General features: G+C 50.6%; 1 protein-coding gene across 7 annotated transcripts in view; it reads right to left on the bottom strand.

The window, feature by feature from the left end:
- Nucleotides 1-20,184, bottom strand: part of LOC139226821 (platelet endothelial cell adhesion molecule-like) — a 151,171-nt gene that overhangs the window by 96,456 nt on the left and 34,531 nt on the right. For all 7 annotated transcript variants that reach the window (XM_070857862.1, XM_070857859.1, XM_070857861.1 and 4 more), the window contains one exon: nucleotides 16,641-16,928. In XM_070857862.1, the coding sequence (XP_070713963.1) occupies nucleotides 16,641-16,928 (288 nt within the window). The remainder of the gene's footprint in view (nucleotides 1-16,640; nucleotides 16,929-20,184) is intronic.

The raw sequence follows: 20,184 nt of genomic DNA, 5'->3' as shown, positions 1-20,184 counted from the left end.
TTAAATCTTCCAGGCAAATCAGATAAGTCATATTTCTTCCACTTAATGAAATATGCTCATAAACCTTTGGAAGAACAATTACAGTATACTTAACATGACCAGAAAGAGTTCTTTCATCTGTAGTCCATGTCATGTGTGCCAGTGCCATGCGTTACAATACCTTGTATTTGCTTCTGTGTTGCTTTCCTTTCGTGACCAGGTGTGGCGTATGACTTCTTAAACCTCTCCTGATGCTTCGACTAGGCGCTGTCTGAGAGGCAGAAGTACTTGAAGCAGCTGGCTGACATGTATCTATAACAGCCTCTTGGGATTTGGGTTGGCCCTTGCCACCTGGGAGCAGAGCCCTGAGATGGACCAGATGCGGGCTCTGGCATCTTTGCTATTTTATAAGTGGCATTGTATCTTCTGCTTTCTTAAACTTATGCAGTCAATGGAGGGCCTCGTGCTGGGGAGGTGCTGGTGTTGCTTTGAGAGAGATAGCACCATCATCTACTCCCATGCCAATCATGTCTCTACTACTCAGGTCTGCATACCATGGCCACTGATCACTCTGGGAGCAGAACTCGTGACACCAGTAAAATGAGTGAATCCATGCCACATGGTTCTATTTGTGGTGTTCCTGCACCGTACTACAAACTCACACGAGGCATGTACTGCAGACACAGTCACTACGTGACCTTAACCTTTATTCCCAGGACCAAGGAGTGCTGACCCTGGGGAGGACCTCCCCTTTTATACCTGGAAACCTAGGTGAGGAGTGTCTCCCACAAGTTCACCCTCTGTGGTCAGGGTGTGCATTTCTAGAGTATAAGTACAGTGTACAGGAGTTGCATGAAGGTTACAGTTACATGAAGATTACCGTTGCATGATGGTTACATACATGACATCACCTCTCCCCTTACGTCTTTTTGTTTCGGAGGTTAAGTCTGTCAGGTGGTTGACGCTCTCTCGTGGAGCGCCGCAGTTGAGGCTCTGGTGGCTGACCCTCGGCACGTGTCTCTGTCACCTGAGGTGATTCCGGCCTGTCCGGCCTGGCCGCAGGGACTGTGCATGTTGTGGATTGTCCTCGTGGCTCGTCCACTGGCAATGGTGTGGGCGACATCTCATGCTCTTTTTCAGGTTCCTCCGTGTCTATGCTGAACCTTTTCTTTACTTGGTCCAAGTGTTTGCGGCATATCTGCCCATTGTTTAGTCTGACCACTATGACCCTATTCTCTTCTTTGCCAATTACTGTGCCCTCAAGCCACTTGGGTCCCAAAGCATGGTTAAGAACAAATACCGGGTCATCCATTTCTATACACCTCCCCCTTGAGTTTCGATCATGGAACTCGGTTTGGGACTAGCGCTTGCCCTCAACAATGTCTGCCAGGGCTGAGTGAATGAGGGACAGCTGCGTTTTAAGTGTGAGTTTCATGAGGAGTTCTGCTGGCGGGACTCCCGTGAGCGAGTGTGGGCGGGACCTGTAGGCCAGCAGGAGGCTCGATAGACGGTACTGAAGGGAGGGTCCTGGGATGCGTAGCATGCCCTGTTTTATGACTTGGACCGCACGTTCCGCCTGGCCATTGGAAGCCAGCTTGAACAGCGCTACCCGAACGTGTTTGATACCATTGCCTGACATAAACTCCTGGAATTCATGGCTGATGAAACACGGGCCATTGTCGCTGACCAGGATGTCCGGCAAGCCATGGGTCGAGAAAACCGTACGCAGACTCTCCACGGTAATGGATGTTGTGCACGAGTTCAATATGATGCACTCGATCCATTTCGAGTATGCATCGACAACGATCAGGAACATTTTCCCCATGAATGGGCCCGTATAATCTACGTGAATACGTGACCATGGCCTGGTGGGCCAGGGCCATGGGCTGAGTGGGGCCTCCCTGGGGGCATTGCCCAGCTGGGCACACGTCGTGCACCTGCGAATCCAGTGTTCCAGATCTGAGTCAATCACCGGCCACCATACATGTGACCAGGCAATGGCCTTCATTAACATGATGCCAGGGTGCTCGCTGTGGAGTTCCCTGATCTCCGCTTCCCTGCCTTTCTGGGGCATGACTACCCGGCTGCCTCCTAGCAGGCAGTCGACTTAGATGGAGAGCTCATCCATCCATCTCTGAAACGGTCTGACCTCCTCGGGGCACGCCCTGTGTGCGGGCGCCCAATCCCCAGTCAGGACACATTTCTTTATCATGGCTAGGATGGGGTCTCTGTTGGTCCAGAGTTTGATGTGGCGGGCTGTGATGGGGGAGCCTGCGGTGTCAAAAGCCTCAACCGCCATGACCATCTCAGCGCTTTGCTCCGCGGCCCCCTCGGTGGTGGCCAGTGGGAGCCTGCTGAGCGCGTCAGCGCAATTTTCGGTGCCTGGCCGGTGCCGTACGGTGTAATCATAAGCAGCCAGCGTGAGAGCCCATCGCTGTATATGAGCTGACGCATTGACATTGACAGCCTTGCTGTCGGACAACAGGGATGCTAACGGCTTGTGGTCCGTCTCTAGCTCGAACTGTCTACCGAAAAGATACTGGTGCATCTTTTTCACACTATAAACACAAGCGAGTGTTTCCTTTTCGACCATGCCGTATCCACGCTCTGCCTGGGAGAGCGACCTGGAGACATAAGCCACCGGTTGGAATCGGCCATCACCATTACCCTGCTGCAACACACACCCAACCCCGTAGGATGAAGCATCGCACGTTAAAACCAGTTTTTTTACAGGGGTCATACAAAGTCAACAGTTTGTTAGAACACAGCAGGTTCCTCGCCTTATTGAAAGCCCATTCTTGACAGTCCCCCCAAAACCATTCACACCCTTTACGCAGGAGCATGTGTAACGGCTCCAACAATGTGCTTAAGTTCGACAGAAAGTTCCCAAAATAGTTCAAAAGTCCCAGGAATGATTGCAACTCCGACGTGTTGCCGGGCCTGGGCGCCCGCCGGATCTCCTCTGTTTTTGATTCAGTAGGCCGGATCCCGTCTGCGGCAACCCTCCTGCCCAAAAACTCGACCTCTGGCGCCAAGAACACACACACGGCCTTTTTCAGTCGCAAGCCAGTTGGCGGAGCACCTCCTCCAGGTTGTGGAGGTGTTCCTCAGTGTTTCGACCCATTATAAGGATGTCATCTTGGAATACGATTGTTCCAGGAATGGATTTGAGCAAGCTTTCCATGTTCCGCTGAAAGATAGCTGCCGCCGAACGAATGCCAAACGGACACCTGTTGTAGATAAATAATCCCTTTTGCGTCGTGATGGTGGTCAGGAGCTTGGATTCTTCAGCCAGTTCCCGAGTCATGTAGGCCGAAGTGAGGTCCAGCTTCGTGAACAGCTTGCCACCTGCCAGCGTGGTAAAAAGGTCCTCCGCTCTCGGGAGCGGGTATTGGTCTTGCAGCGACACTCGGTTGATGGTGGCTTTGTAGTCGCCATAAATCATGACCGAGCCATCTGCTTTAAGCACAGGAACGATGGGACTTGCCCAGTCACTGAATTTAACGGCCAAAATTATGCCCTCTCTGAGCAGCCTGTCCAATTCACTTTCAATTTTCTCACACATCACATATGGCACTGGTCTGGCTTTGTGGTGCACTGGTCTGGCGTCCGGAGTGATGCGTATCACTACTTTAGTGCCCTTGAACGTTCCGACACTGGGTTGAAACAGTGACCCGAATTTTTGTAGGACCCGTGAGCATGAACTTCGCTCCACAGATGAAATGGCGTGCACATCCCCCCATTTCCAATTCATCTCGGCTAGCCAACTCCTCCACAAAAGCGCAGGGCCATTTCCCGGGACGATCCAGAGTGGCAGCCGGTTCTGTGATCCATTATGTGTTACCACCAAGTTTGCACTGCCCAGCACTGGGATGATCTCTTTGGTGTACGTCCGTAGCTGCGTGTCAATGCGTTCCAGTTTGAGCCTGCTAGCTCTGTGTGGCCATAGTCTCTCAAATTGTTGGGCGCTCATAAGTGACTGGCTAGCTCCGTATCCAGCTCCATGCGCGCGGGATGCCATTCAATAAAACTTTCATCATCATGGGTAGCGTTTTAGTGTATGAGCTGTGGACGTCAGCCATGTGAACCCGCTGAACTTCAGCATCCATGGCTTTTCCCCAGGCATCATCCTGCATTGCAGACCCCTTGTCTGGTTCCTCTGTCTCGCAGATTAGCCTCACCACAGCCTTTTTTGCACATCCTGGCCAAGTGTCCACTGACGTTACAAATCCTGCAAGTATATTGCTGGAACCTGCAGCTTTTCGCAGTATGTCTACCCCCATGACAAAGGGACTGTTACCAGGCATTCCTCTCTGATTGCCCATTTGGTTGTTTCTAAGCACTCTGATGGTGGGTGTTAATGGTCCCATCGTGGGACGTATTGTTCCTCGTGATGGCGTGAACCGATCCCCTTTCCATTGTCCCTGTTGCGGGCCCACCCTGGAGTCTGTTGCTGCCTGGGCGGTTTTGAAATGCCCTTGCCTGCCTGCGGAGTCCCTAGCCGCGTTCACAATGTTAACTCCCTGGTCCTTCGCCATGTTGGGATCAGGGCAGCGCACATAAATTAGCTTGGTCTCCTCTTCCCCTGCCATGAAGGTCTGAGCTATTAACGCCGCCCCTTCTAAAGTCAAGTCCTTTGCCTCTATGAACTTCCTGAAAATACCAGCATGATTAATGCCCTCAATGAAAAAGTCCCTTAAAATCTCTCCCCTGCAGGCATCTGTGAACTTACAGAGATTGGCCAAGTGGTGCAGGTCTGCAACGAAGTCCGAGATGTATTGTCCCTCCCGACGCCAGTGTGTGTAGAACCGGTGCTGGGCCATGTGTACGCTACTCGCCGGCTTGAGATGCTCACTGATCAGCTGGCTGAGCTCTTCAAAGGACTTGTCCGCTGGCTTTTGGGGTGCGAGCAGGTCTTTCATCAGCGCATAGTCTGTGATCCGCAGCTAGTCAGTAGATGCGCCCTCCGCTTGTCAGCCGCTGTCGCTCCCAGCCACGAAGTCGTCCCAGTCCTCACCCACACAGTAACGTTCCTCTGTGCTACTGATGGCTATCCTCGTGGTTCGGTGATTCCCGTTTCTCGTCGCCAAATGTGGTGTCCCTGCACCATACTACAAACTCACACGAGGCATGTACTGCAGACACAGTCGCTACGTGACCTTAACCTCTATTCCCAGGACCAAGGAGTACTGACCCTGGGTGGGACCTCCCCTTTTATACCTGGAAACCCAGGTGAGGAGTATCTCTCACAAGTTCACCCCCTGTGGTCAGGGTGTGCATTTCTAGGGTATAAGTACAGTGTACAGGAGTTGCATGAAGGTTATAGTTACATGAAGATTACCGTTGCATGATGGTTACATACATGACACTATTTAGATTCTTATACCTTTCAAAGCTGCATAAGATAGCCTGTTCAACTCAAATCGCCAGGTTTCATTGGAGGTATTCTGTGCAGCTAAAGAATCACCAACTGGGGTTATGGTTCGAACATGGGGAACTATACTGCAGATATCCCTGGAGAGTTGCTACATGCTCCCAAGTGGAGTGTTGCTAAACAAGCAGGTATGGTTGTATACATGCTTAATGGACCTCATCATGCAAAGTACCATCTGCAGTATACTGTGTGGCAGATCCTCAGTACCTGCACCAATGCACTATGCCCAGAATGCATCTTTGTTTTTGAAAGCTGGGATTCTGAAGCCTGATCTCCGGGTTCATCAACTAAGTTGCGCCATGAGTTGGTCTCCCTGGGCAGCACATTGCTGCTCCTCTGCTGCTGCCAGCTGCTTCTGCTCACTCGTGCTCCATGTCTCACTCATTGCACTCCCCTCTGAATTACTATCCAAGTCTCCCCAGATAGATGTAGCGGAGCTGATGCTTTAGTGGGGTAGAGTTATGGTGTATAATGTGAAGTGCTGGCAGACACAGGGGCCTGGATATTAACAGGGTAGGGTTACATAGGCAGGTGGGCTGAGTTTCGAATGGTTTCTCCATCTGCTGTGGAGTTCCCGGGGGGGGGGGGGGGAGGGGGAGGGGGGCGGCGATGGGGAAAGAGAACAATCTCTGAACGGAGGAGGGTTCCAATCTGTAACCCCAGGGGCCTTTGTATGGGTGTGGGGTGAGCGTAGGGGCCAGGGAGAAACACTCCTGCTCCTCCTGACCCACAAGTAGTGCTGTGAAGGCAGTTACCCCCACCCCAAAGCATTCCTTGCTTCGCTTCAGCTGCCAGGTTTCCCCGAGGCCTGGGAAACATGGCCACCCACTATAATACCTGCAAAGCAGGTTAAATCAAAGGCTGCCAACCTCATTAACATTTTTAAAATGTCAACCTTCCTCCAGGGAATGGGTTGGCTGCCCACCACTCGCCCGCCTCCGTAAAACCCAGAAATAGGAAGGTTAGCGCTGGCTTCACGACACGATTTAACCCATCCACCCAATCTCAAATGGTCAACCATGTTAACATTCCTCCAAAGGTCACTGGGTCCTGACTTGGCTTCCTCTGGCACACCTAGAGAAGGAGAAAAGGGAGAAAATTTACAATAGTGTTGTTATGAGAAAACTTCACCGCTTTCAATAAAAGGAATGGAATGGTAAAGTGCTTTACATAAGAACATAAGAAATAAGAGCAGGAGTAGGCCACTTGGTCCCTCAAGCCTACTCCGCCATTCAATACGATCATGGCTGATCCAATCACGGACTCAGGTCCATCTCCCTGCCCGCTCCCCATAATCCTTTATTCCCTTATCATTTAGAAAATGTCTATTTCTGTCTTAAATTTATTCAATGTCCCAGCTTCCACAGCTCTTTGAGGCAGTTTTTGAGGCAGTGAGTTCCACAGATCCACAACCCTCAGAGAAGAAATTTCTCATCTCAATTTTAAATGGGCAGCCCCTTATTCTAAGATTTTGCCCTCTAGTTCTGCTCTCCCCCATCAGTGGAAACATCCTCTCTGCATCCACCTTGTCAAGCCCCTTCATAATCTTATACGTTTCGATAAGATCGCCTCTCATTCTTCTGAATTCCAATGAGTAGAGGCCCAACTTACTCAACCTTTCCTCATAAGACAACCCCCTCATCTCCAGAATCAACTTTGTGAACCTTCTCTGACCTGCCTCCAAAGCACGTATATCCTTTCATAAATATAGAAACCAAAACTGTACACAGTATTCCAGGTGTGGTCTCACCAATACCCTATACAACTGTAGCAAGACTTCCCTGTTTTTATACTCCATCCCCTTTGTGATAAAGGCCAAGATTCCATTGGCCTTCCTGATCACCTGCTGCACCTACTATCCTTTTGTGTTTCTTGCACAAGTACCCCCAAGTCCCGCTGTACTGCAGCACTTTGCAATCTCCCTCCATTTAAATAATAACCCGCTCTTTGATTTTTTTTCTGCCAAAGTACATGACCTCACACTTTCCAACATTATACGCCATCTGCCAAATTTTTACCCACTCACTTAGCCTGTCTATGTCCTTTTGCAGATCTTTTGTGTCCTCCTCATACATTGCTTTTCCACCCAACATTGTATCGTCAGCAAACTTGGCTAGTATATGATTTGTTGCCAGCAAAGGAATGAAAGCATACGACAAAAAAAAGAGCAGGAGACAGTGATTAGCACACACCCTAAGCTGGTGCAAGCTTTCCTACTTCCTTACCTCCAACTCCCTCTATGGTCTCATTGCCTGGATTTGCAGGGCTTCTTCCTAATGCAGGAATACTGGATGTAAGTTAGAGGCTTCCTCTCCTGTATATGTTTTTTCTCTTTTGTTCTGTGCTGTTTCTTCCGACTGGCAAGAGTAGGAATGAGAAGGTGCAATTGTCTTGATGGATTACATTGATATCTAAATACAGCATGGGGCCCCCAATAGATGTGATTGTAGCGTATGTAGGCACCTTTAGTAATGACTTCACGAGGCAGGGTATGATACTTAAACTGTGTAGACCTGTAGTCCTTTATTTGCAGATGCTGAGTCAGGACAACAAGCTGTGAGTTCCTTTTTATACTGGGTTACCTGCAGTGTGCAGGTAACCCTCTGGTGTACAGGTAAGATGTGTACAGTGTAAGGGTACATTCAGTGTTGCATAAGTGTTACAGACATCACACAGTAAACAGGCATGCATACACAACAACACTCCCCCCTAAGCATTTTTCATATCCTTATTGTCATGACCTGGTGAGGTGATCAGTGGGAGGTTGTGGTGAGGGTTGTGTGGTTGCCAGGTGTGACCCTTGTGCTCGAGGCTGGCCTCGTACATTTCCCTTCCCTCACACACAGACCATGTTGGGTGTCACTCGGGGGGGGGGGGGAGCGAGTAGCCATGGCAGCAGTGAGTGGTGTGTATACACTGTAGTTCTGGGCAGGTCCACAAGACTGGGTGGGCTCCTTGTCCACCAATTGGGATGAGGGTCTGGTCATCCCAGGGTTTGCCAGGGAAGCTGGAGGGTATTGGCCTCATGCTCCCGGTGTTGGCCCTGGTGGCCAGGGGTTGTAGGGCTGGTCTGGTGCAGGTTGCCATTGGTGGTGGCTGGGCTGCCCATTGACCACTGTCCCTGTAGTGGGTGTGTTCCCACTGGTTGTGTGTGTGTCCTGCAAGGGGTATCACATTCTCTATCATTATTGTTAAGCATAATAAACTTGTTCTTAACCTTACTGACACCTGCATTTATCTTACTAGTCACATTAGTTAAACCAGCATCACAGTTCATGGTTACATTGCATACATTTTCATACTTGCACCCTTTAATTGCATCTTTAGCTTTAAAGTCCGTGTACTCAAATAGTTGAAACTTCCCCTTTAAATTTTTTTGATTACCGGTCTCCTTTAAGGGAGCCTTCAAATCAAATTGGCCGCTCGGTGTCACATAATGCTCCTCCAATGCTCCTCGTGGTATGGCCGCGGCCATTTTGATTTTTGTTTTTTCTCCTTGTGGTGCAGCAGCCACTTTCTGGCTTTCCTGCAGGTAGACTGTGGTGCTCTTTCCTTCCACAGGTTCGACCCTGGACATCGGGAATCCATTTCTTTCGATGCCGTTCACCTCTTGGAGTGCTGCCCCGGCCTGGAAAGTGGAGTTTGGATCCTCGGTCTCGGAGATTTCACCGGGGTGCTGTGGGCAGTCGAGCTGGACAGTGGAACCTCCGGATGCAGCGATGGATCCATGTTCGAGGTCGATTGCTGGAGCCTGGGGGCCTGGGAGCAGCTTCACTTGGACAGGATGCCATTGTGGTCAATTGGCGGGATTCATCCAAAGTTCTTCAAAGGTCGCTTGGCTCACCGCAGACTGGCTCGCCCGTGTCGCTCTTCATAGAAACTGGAACTCCATCGACATCTACTTTCATCGTCCATGGAGAACTTTCGGTGGAGCAGGTATGAGTTCCATACTCTTCCAGGGGTTGAGCAACTTCACCTTCCTCTGTATCGGAGCCCCGGTGATCAGCCAACTCATCAGAGACGTGGTGAGTATAGCTTTTTCTGCACATCCTTTGAAGGTGCCTTTTCTCTTTGTATGCATATGCTTTGTAGCGGCACTAGTGGGCCCTGTGGTTTCCTCCACAGCGCCAGCATGGGGCTAGCCAGTTTGCCCCATGTGTCGGACTCAGGGTTGCGGGACTCAGGGCAGCGTTTCTGCCCTTAGAAGTATCAATGCGGTGCACTGCTCTCGTCGCTTTAGAGTCCCTTAGTGCTTCATTTAGGTGGTCGCCAAAGTCGCACGGTGCAGCCAGTCTCCTCAAGTGTTCCAATCTTTCTACAAAAGCATCCCAATCTTACCCATCGGTAAATTGCTGAAAGATGCTGAGATTCTACATGCTGAGCGTGTGGTTCGTGGTCTCGTATTCCCGTCGCCAGTTGTAGTGTATGTAGGCACCTTTAGTAATGACTCCACGAGGCAGGGTATGATACTTAAACTGTGTAGACCTGTAGTCCTTTATTTGCAGCTCCTGAGTGAGGACAACAAGCTGTGAGTTCCTTTTTATACTGGATTACCTGCAGTGTGCAGGTGAGACTGCACACAGGGAGGTTAAAGTAACGGTGACCTCAGTCTTTATTAAGACACTCCAGAGTGAGGAACAGGCCTTAGGGGCCGGCTTATATACAGTGCTCCCAAGGGATGCTGGGATCCCTTGGGACTTCAGAGGATGAGCTCCCTGGTGGCGGAACATGGGAGTGCATGCTTTACAGATACACAACACATTCAGTGTTGCATAACAGTGTTACAGACATCACACAGTAAACAGGCATGCATACACAACAGTGATGACATGCATCCATTAGATGGGTTGATTTCTTTAAACTGATTATGTGCAAGGATGAAAGTGAATAAACACTACCAGGAATGTCTAAGGTATTAATCCATTCAAGGCAGCGTGAAGGAGAGCAATAGGTGTTTAGTACAAAAAATTAGTGAAATGAAACAGTGTTCTCTTACCTTAGCTGACCTTTTTCCTACATTGGTTCCAGGATTGTTGCATGGTATTCATAACATTCACACTGGTGATCATCTTTAGCCATTCTTATTGGCCAGCTTGCCTGGAGGTCCTGTAATGTCCTAAAAAGGATCCCCACCCCCCACTTGTACATCAGTTCCTCCATCAGAATGTTGATGGGACCAACAGAGAAATGGAGAATTCTGTGCCCACCTAAAGTATTTGCAGACATGCTTCAAAACACAGGAGCACAATGGGGTTACAAAACCGCAATGCCTGCCCTTTTAAACTGTTGCAGGTCTTCAAATCTTGCAGCAGAAACCAAAGACATTTTTCCTGGGAGTTTTGTCTCAATTATACAAATTATGCTGATATACCTGGGGTCCGTGCGCTATGTGCTGGCTGGGTGCTCTTCTTGCATTGTCCCTCTTATGTCAGGCTGATGTCCATTTGCAAAATCTGAACTGTGAAGTGAGTTACTATCACTGATTTCTAACCTAATCTTTACTACATACAGGGTATCATAGATTGTAGCACGTGTTCCATGCCATTAACAAAAGGGGTTGAATTGATAGTAAAATACTTGAACTTTGCCTTTATGGTTTGGTATGATCACCACTCTTGATGTGTGAATGTCTTAAGAGTTTTGTTTTATGCACGTGTAGCAAATATTAACAGTGGTCAGTGTGCAGAGCTGATAACTTATTTAAATCTTACTACAACTACTAATGTCCCAAGAAGTTTGAGATTAATAGTTGTACTGCTATTTTGGAAGGAAATTTTGGGGGCAATATCTGACCAATTATTTAGTGGCCAGTAAGCTACTTTCTACTGGGTTCCCACATGAGTTGCAATGAATTATTGCTAATCCCAGCTGACAGGCAGGTCTGCAGTAATTGCTTTCCAATCCTGAATTTCTGGCTGAAAAATTATAATGGTGATCATATCCCCAAAAACATTTTAACACCAGTACTGCCTGTGGTAGTTCCTACAGCCAATGATGAATATTTTTAAAATGCAGAATGGTGATGGAGTTGAGAGACTTAAGAAACTACATTCCACAGAGCCATTTAGTGTTCAGATCCCAGAAATATATTGTGATAGTTGATCTAGCAAAATTGAATAGGAAATACTGACATAGCCATTTACAATGCTAAATGTTGAGAGAAAAGTGTGACCAAAAACCGTGACAACAGGAAGTAGGATTTGTGGCCAGCAGGTCTGCCCTACATAAGATTTTTAATAGTATACTAGTATATCTGCTATGGACGTCTACACAGGGTGTCAAACCAATTGTAGTCTTCAGGAAAAGCAATGATAGAGAGAGTGGGGGATAATTGAACCAAGGTGCTCAGACATAATTCAGTTACCATTTCCAAGTCATACAATTATATCCTTAAATTTATATAATACTTTGATTTTATATTATTTATAATTGAATAGCACAATTTTGGAAGCAGAGAAGTCATCATCACAGGCAGTCCCTCGGAATCGAGGAAGACTTGCTTCCACTCTTAGCATGGGTCCTTAGGTGGCTGTACAGTTCAATACGAGAACCACAGTCTCTGTCATAGGTGGGACAGATAGTCGTTGAGGGAAAGGGTGGGCAGGGAGCCTGGTTTGCCGCACGCTCCTTCTGCTGCCTGTGCTTGATTTCTGCATGCTCTCGGTGACGGTATCGTCACCGAGAGCATGCCCTCCCGGATGCTCTTCCTCCACTTAGGGCGGTCTATGGCCAGGGACTCCCAGGTGTCAATGGGGATGTCGCAGTTTATCAGGGAGGCTTTGAGTGTGTCCTTGTAATGTTTCCTCTGCCCACCTTTGGCTCGTTTGCCGTGGACGAGTTCCGAGTAGAGCATTTGCTTTGGGAGTCTCGTATCTGGCATGCGGACAATGTGGCCTGCCCAGCGGAGCTGATCAAGTGTGGTCAGTGCTTCAATGCTGGGGATGTTGGCCTGGTCGAGGACGCTGATGTTGGTGCGTCTGTCCTCCCAGGGGATATGCAGGATCTTGCGGAGACATCGCTGGTGGTTTTTCTTAGTAAAGTTGGTTGGAGCTTAGGAGTTGATCTGCAGCACAGGTTGAGGACCTGGAAGATGCAAACTGAGGGCCTACAGTGTCACTGCTGGTGGAAGATGTATTTATGGTGTGACAAGTTTTACATAGGCAGTTTCCATTATAAATGTGGATATAGGAATTTATAATGAAAAAGTTGACATTAAGGGCCCAAGTTTCCACAAGAAAGAAAACGGGCGCCCCTCCGAGCTGGGCGCCCGTTTTTCGCGCCTAAAACGGGGCCTAAAAAAATCCTCGGTATTCTCCACCGACTTACAGGTCCTGTGGCCCTCGGCGCAACCAGCACGAGCTGTAGGGGGGGCGGAGCCAGGTCCCTGCGCTGAAAACAGTGCCGGGACCTCTGCACATGCGCGCTACAGTCGGCACGCATGTGCAGTAGCTCCAGGCGCCGAACTGTGTGGGAGGGGCCCGAAGCACGCAGCCCCTAGCCCTGGCTCAATGGCCTCACTGGGGCTGCGTGAATAAGGCTCCTCCCACGGCCAGCTCCTGCTCCCCGCCCGACCCGACCCGAAACCCGCTCTCCACCCACCCCCCCCCCCGCTCTCCCACCCCCGACCAGACCCGACACCCGCTCCCCCCCGCCGACCAGACCCGACCCGACACCCGCTCTCCACCCACCCCCCCCGCTCCGACACCCGCTCTCCCCCCCCCGCCCCGACCCGACACTCGAGACCCGCTCCCCCCCCCGCCCCGACCGAGACCCGCTTCCCCCCCCCGCCCCGACCTGACACCCGCTCTACCCCCCCGCCCCGACCCGAGATCCGCTCCCCCCCGCCCCGACCGAGTCCCGCTCCCCGCCCCGACCCGAGGCCCGCTCCCCCCCCCAACCCGCTCCCTGCCCCGACCCGAGGCCCGCTCCCCCCCAGACCCGACCCGACACCCGCTCCCCCCCCCCCGCCCCGACCCGACACCCGCTCCCTGCTCCCCCCGACCCGACCCCCGCTTCCCCCCCGACCTGACACCCGCTCCCTGCTCCCCCCGACCCGACCCCCGCTTCCCCCCGACCTGACACCCGCTCCCCCCCCCGACACCCGCTTCCCCACCCCCCGACCCGACACCCGCTCCCCGCCCCACCCGACACCCGCTCCCCCCCAGACCCGACCCGACACCCGCTCCCCGCTCCCCCCCCACCCGACACCCGCTCCCCCCGACCCGAGACCCGCTCCCCCCAGACCCGACCCGACACCCGCTCCCCCCCCGCCCCGACCCGACACCCGCTCCCTGCTCCCCCCGACCCGACCCCCGCTTCCCCCCCCGACCTGACACCCGCTCCCCCCCGACCCGACACCCGCTCCCCGCTCCCCCCCCCCGCCCCGACCCGACACCCGCTCCCTGCTCCCCCCGACCCGACCCCCGCTCCCCCCCCGACCTGACACCCGCTCCCCCCCCGACCCGACACCCGCTCCCCGCTCCCCCCCCCCGCCCCGACCCGACACCCGCTCCCTGCTCCCCCCGACCCGACCCCCGCTCCCCCCCCGACCTGACACCCGCTCCCCCCCCGACCCGACACCCGCTCCCCGCTCCCCCCCCCCCGCCCCGACCCGACACCCGCTCCCCCCCCCCGACCCGACACCCGCTCCCCCCCCCGACCCGACCCCCGCTCCCCCCCCGACCTGACACCCGCTCCCCCCCCGACCTGACACCCGCTCCCCCCCCGACCTGACACCCGCTCCCCGCTCCCCCCCCCGCCCCGACCCGACACCCGCTCCCTGCTCCCCCCGACCCGACCCCCGCTTCCCCCCCGACCTGACACCCGCTCCCCCCCCCGACCCGACACCCGCTCCCCCCCCGACCCGACACCCGCTCCCCCCCCGACCCGACACCCGCTCCCCCCCCCGACCCGACACCCGCTCCCCCTCCCCGACACCCGCTTCCCCACCCCCCGACCCGACACCCGCTCCCCGCTCCCCCCCCCCACCCGACACCCGCTCCCCCCCCCGACCCGACACCCGCTCCCCCTCCCCGACACCCGCTTCCCCACCCCCCGACCCGACACCCGCTCCCCCTCCCCGACACCCGCTTCCCCACCCCCCGACCCGACACCCGCTCCCCGCTCCCCCCCCCCACCCGACACCCGCTCCCCCCCCCGACCCGACACCCGCTCCCCCTCCCCGACACCCGCTTCCCCACCCCCCGACCCGACACCCGCTCCCCGCTCCCCCCCCCACCCGACACCCGCTCCCCCCCCCGACCCGACACCCGCTCCCCGCTCCCCCCCCCCACCCGACACCCGCTCCCCCCCCCGACCCGACACCCGCTCCCCCTCCCCGACACCCGCTTCCCCACCCCCCGACCCGACACCCGCTCCCCGCTCCCCCCCCCACCCGACACCCGCTCCCCCCCCGACCCAACACCCGCTCCCCCCCCGACCCAACACCCGCTCCCCCCCCCGACCCAACACCCGCTCCCCCCCCGACACCCACCCCCCCCCGACCCGACGCCCGCTCTCCCCCCCCCCGACGCCCGCTCCCCCCCTCCTTCCCCTCTCCCCTTCCCCCCCCTCCCCTCTCCCTCCCCTCTCCCTCCCTCCCCTCTCCTCTCCTCTCCCTCCCTCCCCTCTCCTCTCCTCTCCCTCCCTCCCCTCTCCTCTCCCTCCCTCCCCTCTCCTCTCCTCTCCCTCCCTCCCCTCTCCTCTCCCTCCTCCCTCCCTCTCTCTCTCCCTCCCTCTCCCCTTCTCTCTCTCCCTCCCTCTCTCTCTCTCTCTCCCTCCCTCTCTCGCTCAGCGGCACGAACAGCTGCAGAATTCTCCCTGGCTGAAGCACTTTCACACAGGTAGGAAGATGGTTTATTTAATCTTTTCTTGGCTTATAAATGTTTATTCAGGTTGGATTTATTTGTATAATATTTGTAGAAGTATAAATAAGGATTTATTGTCGAATTTAATGAGTTCCCTTCCCCCCCCACCTCGTTCTGGACACCTAATTTGTAACCTGTGCCTGATTTTTTAATGTGTAGAACAGGTTTTTTCAGTTCTACAAAAATCTTCACTGGCGCCATTCTACTTTAGTTTGGAGTACATTTTCACTGTGGAAACTTTCAAATCAGGCGTCAGTGGCCGGACACGCCCCCTTTTGAAGAAAAAAATTCTGTTCTAAACTAGAACTGTTCTACCTGACTAGAACTGCAGGAAATAAAATGTGGAGAATTGCGATTTCTAAAATAGTCCGTTCTCCACCAGTTGCTCCTAAAAATCAGGCGCGAATCATGTGGAAACTTGGGCCCTAAGTGTGTGTAGATGTGGGATTTGTAATATACCATATGTATATATAAATTCTCCTCTGGAAATGACTGAAGTCATTAATTCAGAGAGGTAGAACTCATGGCAGTTAGGGAGCACTTTGAATATGTATTTTGCAAAAATGACTCCCAGTGCATATTTATCTCTTGAACTTGGATCCTTTTGTTCCTCTTCTAGCCAGTGACAAACCTCGTTTCAGAAATAAAAATAATTACATTTTACTTATAAAAAATTAAGTATAAAATTCAGTTCTGCATTTTTACTGGAAGTATACATCCATTTGATACCATTTACGAACTAATCTTGTTATAGGAACTCACAATTACCTAATAAATAAATATTCATATTTTGCACGAATAACAATACCGGAATTGAGATTTTAAGTTAATACTGGTAGTTTTTTCTTCTACTCTTTAAAATACAATGCAATACCCCGACTTAGTATCCTGTATTCACTTTCATATTGGGTGGACTAATCTATAGAAAATATGCAAGTCTGCAGCTTTTTCAAAGTTGCCTCATCCCAATGGATGTACTGGCCTCCAAACGTGGGAACAACCAGCACAGGAATTTCCCACTCTCTCTGGTGTTTCTGGGTCCCTGCAGAGTTCCTGGCCATTTTGGCCGGATGGCTGTTGGAGTTCACCAGAATGGCCAAACAATATTGGGGCCATGGTCCTCATGTGATGGCAAGAGACTCAAGATTTTAGAACCTGTTTAAGAACCCAATGTAACACCTTTCATGTTGCTGCTGGGGCAGTCATCATTTAACAATTCTACATATAGTGCACAGGTGAGGAAATGATAGCAACAATGAGTAGAGATTTGCAGAACTAATGATTGATGAAAGAGAGAAAAACTGGAAAGTTCTGCCGTATCTCCTATTCATGTTACCAGCTCTGATGTTAAGGGAACATACCTTTTACTGTAAAGCTGATGCCTTCACTGTATTTGGACGAGTTTGGAATTTCATTCTCAGCTTTGCACTTATACTCTCCACCATCTTTGGTTTCATTTATGAGCACATTAAAAGCAGCAGGCTCTGTATTAGACCTCGTGACAGAGTAGATTAATCTTCTGTTTAAGAACAATGAATAATTTATAGGAGTGGTTCCATTGGTTGAGTGGCAGTGCAGGGTTACACGTTCTCCTGTTGCATATTTAATGTTTAAAGAGTTGAGTTTTATTGTTGGGTTGGATACTGGAACTGAAACAAAAGCACTGTAAGATATACGTTTAGAAGAGAAGTAAATCCATACCTTAATATAATTTTGCAATTAAAATACTGGCAGCGATGGCTCAAGCGGAAGCAGTCTGAGTAAGAAGGTTGTGGGCTCAAGTCCCACTCTAGAGATTAATCCAGCCTGACACTTCAGGGACTGCTTCATTGCTGGGGTGCTGTCTTTCAGATGAATGTACTACAATGTATCCCGTATTGTACCAAATTGTACTTGAACTGAAAAGCAAGGAAATGTATCGAACGGAACTGCCGTCAGCACCCAAATGTAGTGTATGGGATTGCTGACCGCAGCTAAATGTACTGAACTGCTTTTGAATGTATTGTACAAATTTTTATATGAATAAAGTATATTTTGAAATTAAAAAAAAAGAGATGTTAAAGCAATGCTGCATTTGCCCTCTCTGGTGGATGTGAAGGATCCCAGGGTACTCTTTGAAGAAAAGCAGAGGAGTCACCCTGGTGTGCTGGTGAACATTTATCCCTTAATCAACATCACTAGCACAGGTTATCAGGTCATTGTCATATTGCTGTTTGTAGGACCTGGCTGTATGTAAATTGGCTGCTGTGTTTTCTACATTACAACAATGACCACACTTCAAAATATTTAATTGAATGTGAAGAACTTTGGGATGTCCTGAGGTTGGGAAAGACGTTGTATAAATGGAAGTCTTTCCTATTTAAAAAAAAGCAAGTGCAGCACTTTAACTATTGCCTGTGTCGATAGAAGATAAAAACAGCAATAGAGCCAGTTTTCATTAGTTATACCAATTTTAATAGTTATACCAAAGAAAGTAATTTCTGTCACGGCAATCAGTTCAATGAGTAATGTTATGTTATGTTACTGATACAGTTTTGTATCGTGGTATTCTGCCTTCATGGATGTGATTTTTCAATTTAGATTAGTGTTCTGGTCATATCAATAGCGTATTCCATTGCCACTGTAATTAGAAAGCCCAGCAAAGCAATTACTGTGATGACGAAAACTGGGTCAACAATTTTTTTCACTTATCCTCACATAAACTGTAAAGTGTTGGCTTCCCCGATGGCTGACAGAGACTGTAATTCCCGCATTTTAGAATGGAAGCAAGTCTTCCTCGATTTCGAGGGACTGCCTATGATGATGATGATGTGGAGCAGGAGAAATATCTAGAGGGAGGCTGGAATGTGTACTAGTGAGGAGAAATGTGTGGAGGGATGCTGGATCGTGTACCAGTGAGGAGAAGAGGGCAGTGGCAGAATTGCCACATCGATATTTCGTGACTATTTTGACCATTGAAGAGGGGAAGGCGATGGAAGAGTTGAGACAGAAGTGCAAGGGCGAGAACAGCAACGAGTGGGTTATTGGGAGAGCTGACCAAGAACTTGCTCACAGAGCTGGAACTTAAGGATGGTCTGAAAGGTGTAGACAGTGTTGGTGAGGCCGATGGGTTTAGAGTTAGAATGCCAGAGCTTGGGTGCTCAGTAGGGTGGAGGATGGTGATAGGGTGGGTGGAGGGGGCTGCTGGCGTGGAGAGTCTGGGGGAACCAAGGCTTAGATGATGGTTTCAGTGATTTTTTTAACCGGGCGAAGTTGAAGTTGAAGTGGGAGGGGAGAGGGAATTCAGCCTGGTTCTCCCACATGTTGGGATGTCACTAGGTTTTGGATCATGTGCCATGGTCGGTGTAGCTATGAGGATGGAGTCAAATATTGTGTTTCTTTTTCTCCGTATGATTTTTTCATTTTTAATTCTGCCACTTTGGCAATAATGGAGACACAGCTTACCCATAGTGCTTAGAACATAAGAAATAGAAGCAGGAGTTGGCCATTCGGCCCCCCGAGCCTGCTCTGCCATTTAGTAAGATCATGGCTGATCTTTGACTTCAGCTCCACTTTCCCGCCGATCCCCATGACCCTTGATTCCCCTAGACTCCAAAAGCTAGTGATCTCAGTCATGAATATACTCAACGCCTGAACAACCACAGCCCTCTGGGGTAGAGAATTGCAAGGATTCACAATCCTCTGAGTGAATCGGCTCTATGTTGAATATGAGTAAACTCCACCATTGTAAGAGCAGGGATTTCTCCTTGGCCAATATTTATACCTCAACCAAAATCACTTTAAAAAATGTTTTTATCTGAACATGTATCTCAATGATTGTGGGATCTTGCTGTGAGCAAACCTGCTGCTGCATTTCCCTACATAAGTGTTTATGTAGCATTTTTGACGTGGTAAAATGTCCCAAGGTGCTTCATGGGAGTGTTTGAAAACAGGGGCAGTACGGGCCAGCCCACACTGCGATATGTGTGCGCACTAGGTCTATGCAGCAGAGCAGGTCTCCAGTCATTCTAATTAACCCTTGCCACTGGATAAAGGCCTAGCTCTGTCAAGCCCGTGTGGTGGCTGATGTGCAACGGTCACCACACGTTAAAAAAAATCCACGCACAGTTATCTTCCACTCCTTCAATTGGAGTTCAGGACTGGAACATCGGGTCCTTCATTGAAACATCTGTGAACTCGTGGAAGCAAGTCATCCTCGTTCGAGGGACCGCCTATGATGATGGTGATGGGTAAACACAACTGAGTCACACAGATGAGTAAAGTTGCAGTGTTGATTCCTGGTGTTTGCTGAGTTAGGTAATCTGAGGCAGGCAGGGTATTTGTGGCAGTCACCACAATCTGCTTTGATATGCTCAATCAAGCGAAGCAGGGAAAGTGTACATTTCTAGTCATTGGGGAGCTGGAGGGTCAGGGGTGATGCACAGGAATGGGCTCACATGCGATATCTCCCAGGGTCTAATAGCCTGCCATCATTCATTGTTTTTTTATTAATATATGAAGAGTAACTACTTGGGTAGGGTACTGGAGGGCAGCTGTTTAGAAACATGCACAGTACATGCCCAAATTTCCAATATTGAGAGACTATCGACAGACTACAAAGTTAATAAATTATGCTTAATATAATCATCTTACCATTTTCTTTTCAGAAAATCAATAGAATGCAGTCATGGTGCCTTTCACAGCTTCAAGAAGCCCCAAAGTGCTTCATGGCCAATTAAGTACTTTTGAAGTGTCGTCATTGCTGTAATGTAGGAAAATGTGGCAGCTAAATTACGCACAGCAACGTCCCACAAACAGCATCTTCTTCCAGTGATGTTAGTTAAAAGATAAATGTTGATCAGGACAATTTCCCTGCTCTTCAATAGTGAAATTGAATCTTTTACATCCATCTGAGAGCACAGATGG

The sequence above is a fragment of the Pristiophorus japonicus genome, chromosome 16 (assembly GCF_044704955.1).
Source record: "Pristiophorus japonicus isolate sPriJap1 chromosome 16, sPriJap1.hap1, whole genome shotgun sequence".
In the NCBI taxonomy this organism is placed as follows: Eukaryota; Metazoa; Chordata; class Chondrichthyes; family Pristiophoridae; genus Pristiophorus; species Pristiophorus japonicus.
This window is presented reverse-complemented; position numbering and strand designations above follow the sequence as displayed.